The following is an 11,747-nucleotide window of genomic DNA, read 5'->3' as shown; positions in this document are numbered from 1 at the left end:
AAAGCCATCATCACATTATACATAAACTCCCGGCAAAGATCCTGGCTCGACACATAGCGAAGGCACCTAATTTTCAATACCATTTCTCTTGTTTTGCAGCTGCTCAAAGTTACAAATTAATGAATATGCCAAACCTAAAGAAAGGTTTGGGTCAGATGAATACGAGGGCATGCTAGCTTCTATCATTCATGTCATGCACATCGTTTTATGTTTTTTTATACCTGCCTCAACTAAAACTAAGAGGATTTTGAGTTTCGAATAACACTTAATTCCTTTAGTTGTACAACAATTTAATCTGTAATCTGAATAATAAAACTTATAACTTACACTTAACTAACAATTCCAGATTTATAAATAAATTGAAATTGTAAATTTGAAATACTGATTTAAGATTATATACTTAATTTATACGTACAAATTATTTCTACACTTAAGAATCAATCACTCAATGAAAGTTCTTAAAGATAAGTGAAATTCAAAAGAACAAGGAAGTTTATTGCAAATAAAACCTGCAATCATGGAGCTGTTCTTGATATGAGTATAACCATGCAATAAAGATTCTTGATCCCAGTACAGTCACGCAATGAAGATTCTTGATAGCAGAACATATTCTTGGGTTTTATGGTTATGGAAACTATTGCCTACTAGTTACAAGCCTACAGTTACAAGTTTACTATTGAAAGTCTATTGGTTATCAACCTGCTAGTTACAAGTCTATTGAGTTTATCCGCCTATAAGGTTATGAGCCCATGTAAAGTTACAAACCTACCGAATTTATTAGCCTACAAGGTTATAAGCCTACTCGATAGACATGCAACTAGGTGGGTTTTGAAGACTCTGAATTGCAGCATAATTGTTGTTGTTGATGATTTATTGAATGATATTCTATGTCCTCCTTTTCTGTCTAGTATCCTTCTTTAGATAGAGAAATTAAAGGTAATTGTTTTAAATAGATAAATTAAAGGTAATTTTTATTTCAATCTATATCATTCTTTGTTTTAAGGGTATTGTAACATATAGATTCCTTTGTCCCTTTTAATTACCTATCTTGATTCATTCTTTATTTTAAAGATCTTATAGTATATAGAGTCCTGTTTTGCTTTCTAATTTCCCACATTGATTGATGCTCACTATACCTAGATTAATCACGCCCAAAACACAAGCCTGCTACCACTTTTGATCCACTCATATCTAAAACAACTCAATATTTACACAAGTTTTGGACGTTTACTGATCTGCAATTAGGTTTGGTACTTCATTCTTCTTGTCCCAGAATTATCCCTTCTTAGTGAATTTTTGTGCTTAACACATTAAGAGAAGGAATCTTTCCATTCAAGAAAAAAATTCACCTCGTGCCATGATTTTTTTTATTAATTGTGAATGTTCGCATTAGCTTATTTATAGCTGGACTAATCTTCTAAGACTTTGAAGTTCCCGTCCATGATCTTTGTTCGAAGAGTTCAATGCATTTTAGAAAAAATTCCTGCACTAGACCTTTCCAGTTCAATCCATCTATTTTCAAAGGCTATGCTCTCATTTGTTATGGTGATAATCTTTTTATATGCCTCTTAAGTTATTCTTCCTTGATCAATGGTAGAGATACAACTGGAAATTGAAGCTTCAGAATGCAAACCTTATGTGGAACTAGTTTATTATCCGTAGTTTATATGCTAATGATTATTTTCTAAGTATTTATATATGTTACTAGTTTGTTATTTCCTAATAATATTATATATTTCCAAGTATTTTTATTAATATATCAATGTTTTTATATACAAAGTTGTGTTTGGTTTTAACTTAAAAGGGTAAATGTTCCTCTTGTCATTTTTGGCGTCCTTCAATATATTTGTGTAATTTTAAAAGAGGAGGGCAAGGCTTCCCGAATTGATGTTCAACCCACAAAAACAAGGTGCACTGTTACCATCCTACGAACGAGCTTGACATTAGATTGGTTGTCTTCTCTATGTTTTGGGCTATTTTTAAAGCTTAAGAAAAGTTTTGTCAAACTTGTAATTGAACACAGATAAAAAATAAAATGTTTGGGAGTTGGTAGTATGTTTTTTCAACGGTAAGAGAATTTTTTTAAAATATATATATTTAAATTATATTTTTTAAAAAAATTATTGACATAGCAGCATATTAAATTAACTCGGGTTAAACCGGATTCACCCATTAAATAAGAAACTTAGGTTATAGATTCCACTTTATTTAATAAAATTTTTTAATTATTTTTTATTTAATTATATGATAACAAAAATAAATACGCATAAAATCAAGTAATAACCTAATACTAAATTATTTATTTTATTTTGCGATAACCTTATAAAAAAAAGTTAAAAAGTTATAAAATTTAATTTTTATTTTTTAATTAACTAAATATTAAAAAATAAAATTAAAAAAATAAATTTAATAAAAAAACTAAACAAAAATTTAAAGTTAAAGAAAAAAATTAAAGAAAAAAATCAATAAAAATAAAGAAAAACTCTATTTAACAATGAAATTAAAAATATATATATTTTAAACATTTTAACAAACCTTCACAAAGTTAACCATGACAAACCATTTACCCTAATCTTAAATCAATTGCATGAAAAGGTATTAAATTAAAAAATAATAACAAAAAAAATATTAAAAAAATGCTAGTCTAAAAGCGGAGTAGGGTGGGTTAGTGTGTTTGAGCCTTAAATAAAAAGGTCTAGATGGATGGGCCTAGGGTAGATAGGCCTGCATGCTTATGCCACTTTAATTTCTTTTTGGTTTATCTTATTTTTTATATAGAAAAAAGCAAGCTACAGGTTGCCTATAGTAATATATAACCTATAATTGTCTGTTCAAAATTCAACCATTAGAGAAATAACTGAAAACTAGAAGTGTTTTTAAATCTAAAAATCAATTTTCAATTTATTTTTCTTTTAAAGATACCTAATAAATCCTTTAGAATTGCAAAAAAAAAAAAAAAAAAACAAATTTATCAACTGAAAAAAAGACATAAAAACACAAAACTAATCTAATGTATAACTATTTCTCCTGATCTATTTTCTTAACTCATATGAAAATTTAAAAACATTTCAATAACACTTTTTTCATAAAAAAACATCTTAAATACTAAATTTATCTATTTTTTTTGGTCAAAACTAAATAAATTAATTTTATTTTTTTTATCAACTCTCTCTCATCTCAGAGTGGGTGAACCAAGTCAAATCATTAACTATCTAATCTTAAATCAATCAAATTTTAAAGAATTAAATTAAATAAATTAATTAAATAACCAGAAAAAAAAAACCATAAAGAATTTTTTTTTTCACAACCCTTTCGCTTTCGAATTTTGAGGATGAAAGTTCCTTCACTAAAGAATGTAAATATTTTGCATAAACTCTATTTCAGGTCACGATATTCTGCATTAATTGCTCTGAAAGAATTGCTTGCAAATCGTGTAATCATATTCAACTATTTTTTTTTTTTTGTAATGCATCATTCATCGTTGAACAAATAACCAATAACATACACAAGAAAAGCTAGGCAGAATACAGCAGCTCCCATAACAACAACCATACGAACCCAGAGAGAGGAAATAAATGCTTTCTGCACAAATGCATCCCATGACCAGAACCACAAGATGGAGAAAATGGACCCAACAGCAGCACCGACCACAGCTTGGTTGATCGTATGAAGTCCTTGTGAGACACGTAACCATGTCTACAAAACGGGTGGTGAGATACAAACATGCGAATCATAGTCATTAAATCCGACAGAAATTTGTCCGGTCAAATAACCGGGTCATGAATTAAAATAGTTGACCTGGATAACCCGGAACAGGTCACCGAGGGGGGCTGAAGGACAATAGTGTTTAAACCCCTGGACCACAATAGTGTTTTGTTGATGAGGTTGAGCCCCTCAATTACGGGGGATGAAATAAAAGGCAGCGGCAGATTGGGAACGGAAGGGAAGAGGGGATGTGGTAGTTTGCGTGGCGGCGGCGGCGGCTTGTTTTGGGAAGTCAGATTTTTCTCTTTAAATCAAATCAGTGTCGCTTACTTGTGAAAAAAAAATAGTAGGGTGTCGCCGGTATAACCGGGTCAACCCGGCTATCACCTACATTTAACTAGATGGATTGCAATTCTAGTAATTTGCTTTGTAGAACCCGGTGTATAAAACCCGATTAAGGCCCTTAGCCGCCTAGGTGCCAACTCACCCGGCGGAGTCAGGTTTTTAGAATTAATTTTTATTAAGCTAAGGAGAAAAGTTAATTAAATTTTGAAAAAGAAATTGTACTAGATGGATTTTCATAAAGCATTTTTTTTTACAAAATAATATTTTTTTATATTAGTGACATGTTTTTTAATAAAAAAATTAAAGTCATTAAAATAAATATCCATAAAAATCTCAATCTTTTGAATTAAAAAGGAAAAATATATCTCTTTAATCAAAATTCTATTTTCTTGTTCATTTATTTCTTTTTTGATATAATGAAAGAGAATCCCTGTTTTTTTAAACGAAAACTTATAATTATCTAAAACACAAGATTTGATAAAAAAACAGAAAAAAACATAATTCAATAATTTTTACACAGTAAAAAAGACAAAATAAAAGAATATTTAATCGGAAAAAATCATGTAAGAATTTTAAATTTTAAAATAAAAATTAGATATTTTATTTTTAATTAATATTCACCAACATATTTTTATATAAATTTCCCATTCTAGATTTATATGTAATAATTCATAAAGTAATTGTTAATATCACTATAAAAAAAATATAATCTTTTTTTTTAAACTATGAAAGTTGAATAATATTTTAAATATAATTCTAATTGTTTTATTAAAAGTGAATTTTATTAAAAATAAAAAAGAAAAAAAATTAAAGGATAATATAAAAAGAAGCAATGATGGGCCTAGGAGTACTGGGCCGAGCTTTAGATCCTCTTCTATTTTAAATGCGAGAACAACATGCCATCAATCTAATGTTTTTATTTTTAAATCAAACAAATGACTTCTTGTTACCTATTTCAAGTTTCAGCCACCACCAGTAGCTGAAAAGTTAGGTTTTAGATTCTTGTATCTATAAAAAATATTTTTAATTTGTTTTTATTTGATAATATTTAAAAAAATATCATAAAAATTTAAATAAATTTATTTTTAACTTTCAAGCACTATAAAATTATTTTGAAAACAAAAATTAGACCAATTTAAAAATGCATCGGATGTACTTTTTCTAGCAAAATAAAATTGTTATTATCAAATTTTTTTTCATTGATAGAACTATGACAATTGAATATTTTCTCTCTCTCTCTCTCTCTTCAGATGACATTCTATCTTCTCCCTCAACACATAAGAACCAAAACACAAATAAAATAAAATTTAGAACTTTAATATAAAATTATTAAATAATAAGATAAAATATATAAAAATTTAAAAATTTAAAAAATAAATTATAGTATTTTCACCGTTAAAGAGACTTGCAAAAGTAAATTATAACACATAAATTGATGCATACATCAAATGCAAGATGGGAAATTGTGGTAATGGGCGATGATTTAAAATATTTTTATTTAAAAATATATTAAAATATTTTTTTATTTTTTAAAAAATTATTTTTTATAAATAGACTGATAAATAGCTAACAAGTCAAATAAAGAGGGACGTTACCTGACAGAATAGCGAACACCAAAGTGAAGAAGATGGATTGTCCATGTGAAGATGGCATCCCAGGGTCAGACCTCAATGTCGAATCGGGTCTCTCTTGGTTGAATGTTCTCTTAAGGATTACAGAGAGGATTGAATTCACAACTAACCCCAAAGCAGCCCACATGGCTTTTGCATCATGCCTCCCAAGAATGACAGCACAAAAAAAAGTAACTACAAGCCATTTGCTCTGTTCCAACAACAATAGTACGACTAAACCATGCGAGTTTATTTCATCTAAATGCCGAAATTGAAATTCTGAAAGAAGTAAATTGCAGAATGTGGAAGCACCAAAGCAAATTGAAGGGCAGTGGTGCTCAAATATATCAAAGATATGAGGCCAACATAAATCTGCTATAAAGCAGCTATAGAGGATTGCTAGTGCTAAATGCTATCCTGCAAACAAGATTTTAATGTCATAATTGCCAAAGGCATTCTCAATGCAAGTGCTTCACTAGGGAATTAGTTTTATCTCTCAATTGCAACTTCAATTCAGTCCACAATTTTAGTTGTTTTGGGCGTAAGTCTCACTTTCAAACAGAAAAAATAAAAGGAAAGAAAAAGGAAATGCAACTTGTGTTCACTTTCAGAAGTTTTAACCAATATAAAAAGAAATATAGATAGTAAGTGAAATTAAAAAACAGGCATATTGGTCTTTGATTGGAATAGCGACAAATGAAGTGCAGTAAAAAGCATTCAAATGGTTTGGACACTGGATCTAGACACTATTTATGTATTTGTATGACCGTAAATAGAGAGTAACCCAAATTATTGTGAGATTGAGTTTTAATTTATGTTTTGCTTTAATTTATTTGATTTTTTAATTAAAAATTTTTAATTAAGTATTATTTATTATGCTTGAATTAATTATTATTTGGTATTTTATTTAATAAGTTATAAACCTAATTATTTGTTCCAGTAAGAGTTTTAGTATTTGTGTCTTATTTTTCTAAAAATTAGCTAGTTATTGATGAATTGAATAAAAATTGCAATGTTGCAAACTTTTCTAACCCCCACGTTTCTCTTCTCCAGTTCTTTCTTCTTTTTCTTCGACTTGTTCATCTTGGCTTCTCCTTTTCTATCTTCTTTTCTTTCAAATCTCTTTAGTCCCGTATCAACTTTGGTATTAGAATATGAATTTTTATTTTATTGTTCTCATAATTAAACAATCCATGGGCTTATTCAAATCCTGAAATTCAAAATTCATTCGTAAACTCTAAATCATGTGGGAAACTTTCATCAATAATGATAAAGAATGTAACAATACAAAAAAATAATTCATCTTTCTATTTTATGTTCCAGATATGAAAAGCAAATACTCTTATGCAGCCACATCAATGCCACTTCATCACGCTACAATGTCATCACAATGCCATATCAATACCAAGCCAACCAGCATTGACATGTCAACGAACACATTTTTAACAACACCATGTCATCATATATCGCCACATCAATGCCACATTAGCATTCTTTATCACATCAGCAACAATAAATTTAGCATATTCTTACCAAACAATCTAGTCAATAATAGAGCTTATCTAAAATGGTGGAACAATATGATTTTATTTGATTAATTATTTATATTTAAAGGTTTAATACTGCATGCTTAAAATTTTTCTAGTATTTTTTATTCTTGATTAATCTCCACATTTAAAAAAAAACAGAATTAGCTTTGTTTTTATATTGTGATTTCACTTATAAGAATTGTAAATTATCTCAATTTCATTTTTAAGTTAGTTTTGCACGTATTTATGTTATAATCATCTAATTTTCAACCTTAAATCCATACTTACTATGGACCCAACTCTTAACAATACTCTTAGGACCATTTAAAAAGAGCTGTAAACTCAGATGACCAACATCTATAAGAAGTGAACCCAAGAAATATCATAAGAATAATCATTTTAAGTAAGTTCACCTTGAGCACTACCAGTATACCTATTATTTAGGTTACTCTAAACATGATAATCTTGATGAGCGAGTTATGAGCCCTAATAAAATAGAAGCCCCCACTTTTAATTGTCATCATGGCCTTTAGATATTTGATATGTGAATTCATGATATAGATTAATTCTTTGAATAACACAACTTGTCTGATAATAAGAGAGTTAGAATTGCTAAGATAATGCTTATTAGTAAAGCTCGACTTTATTAAGAAGATGTAAGGATTGTTTAGAGAGAAGATGTATGTTAAATAATATTTATGTAGCCTTATTTATTAAGGGTAAAATAGTATGTTAAATAATATTTATGTAGTCTTATTTATTAAGGGTAGAATAGTACTTTCAATTTAATCTATATATATTTTATTTATATTTAAGTTAAGATTAAGCTTTCATAATATACAGATTATTCAGAATTCTAGCCTCCTTTTTATGTTTGATCTTAATTATTTCAACATGGTATCAGAGCTTGTTTTATGGAATGAGGCTTAATTCCGAAAATAGTTTCGTAGATCTAACTTTTTTGGAGTGAGATTTTGTCTTCCACTTCTACAAAAAATTTGGTATTTCGTCAATTTCTGCAATTATTTTTGTATTTCATCTTCCCTTCAGCTTTTGCAATTTGGCATTTGCGTTCAGTTTCTACAAATTTGTTTTGTATTTTGGAGCAATCGTATAATTTTGAGAAGATATTTGTTTAGTTTCTACAATCTTTATTCAGTTTTTATAATTTGATATTTTGTTTTTCGCTACTTTTGCATTCTGGTTCTCTATGATTGTTGATTATAGCTTCTAAAAGAGATGATTTACTTTAATCTGTGAGTGTGAGGTTGGATTGGATGAACTATTTGAATTGGAGCTATGTAATGAGAAAGTTTCTTAAGGGTAAGAAGATGTGGGGGTATGTTAGTGGAACTTATATGATACCTAAGAATGTTGAGGAGATGGTGCTTTTTTGATAGATACATGGGAAGCAAATAATGCAAAAATCATTACTTGGATCAATAATTTTGTTGAGCATTCGATAGGCACATAGTTGGCAAAGTATGAGACAACAAAAGAGGTTTGGAATCATCTACAAAGGTTATTCACGCAATCAAATTTTACAAAATAGTATCAATTAGAGAATGACATATGAGATCTTCATCAGAAGAATATGAGTATTCAAGAGTTTTATTATGCTATGATAGATCTTTAGGATCAATTGGCTCTTACAAAATCTATAAAATTAAAAGCATGTGGTGCCTATTTTGAGCATAGAGAGCAGCAATGATTTGTACAGTTTTTAACAGCACTTTGCACTGACTTCGAAGGACTTAGAGGTTCAATTTTGCATCATTCTCCACTGCCTTCTGTTGACTCTATTATCAGTAAATTATTGGCTGAAGAAATACATCTTTAGTCTTATTTTGAAAAAGGAATTCTTTCTGCTTCAAATCCTTCTGTACTAGTTGTAGCTTCTAAGTCATTCTCTAATCATTAGAACAAGCCTTACATAAGGGTTGGCTTTGATGAGTGCAATTTCTATAAGTATAAAGGTCATTGGAAGACTTAGTGTCCTAAGTTGAGACAGTAAAATCAAGCTTAGAAGTTTGGTAGTCAGTCACAATCTAATGCTCAAAGACCACCTCAGGGTTATAAACCACCACACCATAATACTGCAGCAATAGCTTTTCCAAGCTCTATTACTGATTCCAATACTTTGGCTAAGCAATTTCAGAAGTTTCTCTCTTTACAGCCACAAGCAATGTCTACTTTTTATTCTATAGGTCAGTTGCCTCATAGTTCCTCAGGTATGTCACACTCTGAATGGGTCTTGGATTGTAGTGCTTCCCATCATATGTCTCTAGATTCCTCATCTTTTACCTATGTGTCCCCTTTATCCTCCATTCCTGTTATGAATGTTGATGACACTCCTATGCCCTTAGCAGGTGTTAGTTCTGTTGTCATATCTCACTTGTCTTGTCTCTTTCTAATGTTTATTTTATTCCAAAATTCAAATTGAATCTTGTGTCTGTTGGTCAAATATGTGGTTCTGGTGATTATCTAGTCATGTTTTCTAGTTCTTTTTGTTGTGTGTAAGATTTGTAGTCTCAAAAGCTGATTGGGACAGGCCGTAGAGAGAATGGACTATATATTTTAGATGAGTTAAAAATGTCAATTGCTATCGCTGCTGCTGCTGCTACTACTGTTGATTTGTCTTCCTTTTGTTTAAGTCTTTCATCTTCTAATTTTTATTTATGGCATTCTCATCTAGGTCATATTTTGTCTTCTCGTTTGAGATTTTTGGCATCCATAGAATTTTAGGAAATTAAAAAACTTGTGACATTTTCGATTGTAGTGAATGTAAACTAGCAAAATTTTCTGTTTTACCTTTTAATCGAAGTATTTCTGTTTCTTCATCATCATTTGATTTGATTCTTTCTGATGTATGGGGACCTTCTCCTATTGCCATAAGAGAAGGGTCTCGATATTATATCTCTTTTATTGATGAATATACTCGTTATTTTTAGGTTTATTTAATGAAACATTATTTAGAATTCTTTGAAATATATGTAGCTTTTCGAGCTGTTATCAAAACTCAATATTTTACTATGATCAAATGCTTTAGGTGTGATTTGGATGGGGGAATACACCTCTAATAAATTTTGTCAATTGCTTGCCTTAGATGGAACCATCTACCAAACTTCATGTACAGATACTCATAAGCAAAATGGTGTTGCTGAAAGAAAACATAGGCACATTGTTGAAACTGCTTATTCTCTCTTGTTGTCTACTTTTATTCCTAGTGAGTTTTGGGGAGAAACTGTTCTTACTGTGGTAAGTTTGATTAATACAATTCCATCTTCTTATAGTTCAGGTCTGTCTCCTTTTGAAAAGTTATATGGGTATGTCCTTGATTATTCCTCATTTAGAGCCTTTGGTTATACTTGTTTTATTTTTTTTCCTTATATAGAACGTAGTAAGTTATCATCTTAATCCGCTATTTGTGTATTTTTGGGTTATGGTGAAGGTAAAAAGGGGTATTATTGTTTGATTCAATAACTCAAAAACTTTATGTGTCTCGTCATGTTGTTTTTCTTGAGCATATACCTTTCTTTTCAATTCATATAGATCCCTTTTCTGAGGATTTTAGTAATGATACCTCTCTCCATGTTCGATCAATTTATACTCATAACTCTGCAGGTACTGGTACTTTACTCTCTGGTATACCTGAAGCTCCATTCTCATCTATAGCTCCTCAAGCTTTATTTGAGATTGTAGATCCACCTCGACGTTAGTCCATCTGCATTCGTAAGTCTACAAAACTACCAGATTTTGCTTATTCTTGTTATTTTTAATCATTTACTTCCTTTTTAGCTTCTATTCATTGTCTCTATGAGCCATCTTCCTAACTAGAGGCAATTCTTGATCCGCTTTGGCAGCAAGCTATGGATGAGGAGCTTTCTGCTTTACATAAGACAAATACTTGGGATCTGGGATTCATTGTCTCTATGAGCCATCTTCCTATCTAGAGGCAATTCTTGATCCGCTTTGGCAGCAAGCTATGGATGAGGAGCTTTCTGCTTTACATAAGACAAATACTTGGGATCTGGGTCCTCTACCTCCTAGTAAGAGTGTTGTTGGTTGTTGTTGGGTGTATAAGGTCAAGACTAATTCTGATAGGTTTATTGAGTGATACAAAGCTCGGCTGGTTGCAAAAGAATACTCTCAACAATATGGTATAGACTATGAGGAGACATTTGCCCTAGTTGTAAAAAATGACTATTATTGTACTCTTATTGCCATAGCTTTGATTCGTCAATAGTCTACTTAGCTTAATGTTAAAAATGCCTTCTTGAATGGAGATCTTCAAGAAGAAGTTTATATGGCACCCCCTCCTGGTATTTCACATGACTCTGGATATGTTTCTAAGCTTAAAAACGCATTATATGGTCTCAAACAAGCACCCTGTGCTTGGTTTGAGAAATTCTCTATTGTGATCTCATCTCTTGGCTTTGTTTCTAGTAATCATGATTTTGCTCTTTTTATTAAGTGCACTGATGCAGGTCATATCATTTTGTCTTTATATATTGATGACATGATTATTACTGGTGATGACATATTCAGTTTTGAAGAT

At 30.2% G+C, this 11,747-nt stretch overlaps 1 protein-coding gene across 1 annotated transcript in view; it reads right to left on the bottom strand.

Moving 5' to 3' along the window:
* Positions 1-5,616: 5,616 nt before the first annotated feature.
* LOC105117678 (lipid phosphate phosphatase epsilon 1, chloroplastic-like) overlaps positions 5,617-11,747 on the bottom strand; it is a 9,962-nt gene continuing 3,831 nt past the window's right edge. Inside the window, exon 2 of the mRNA XM_011015419.1 lies at positions 5,617-5,871. Coding sequence (XP_011013721.1) covers positions 5,617-5,871 — 255 coding nt within the window. The remainder of the gene's footprint in view (positions 5,872-11,747) is intronic.

The sequence above is a fragment of the Populus euphratica genome, unplaced genomic scaffold (genome assembly GCF_000495115.2).
Source record: "Populus euphratica unplaced genomic scaffold, PopEup_1.0 scaffold1504.1, whole genome shotgun sequence".
Lineage (NCBI taxonomy): Eukaryota > Viridiplantae > Streptophyta > Magnoliopsida > Malpighiales > Salicaceae > Populus > Populus euphratica.
This window is presented reverse-complemented; position numbering and strand designations above follow the sequence as displayed.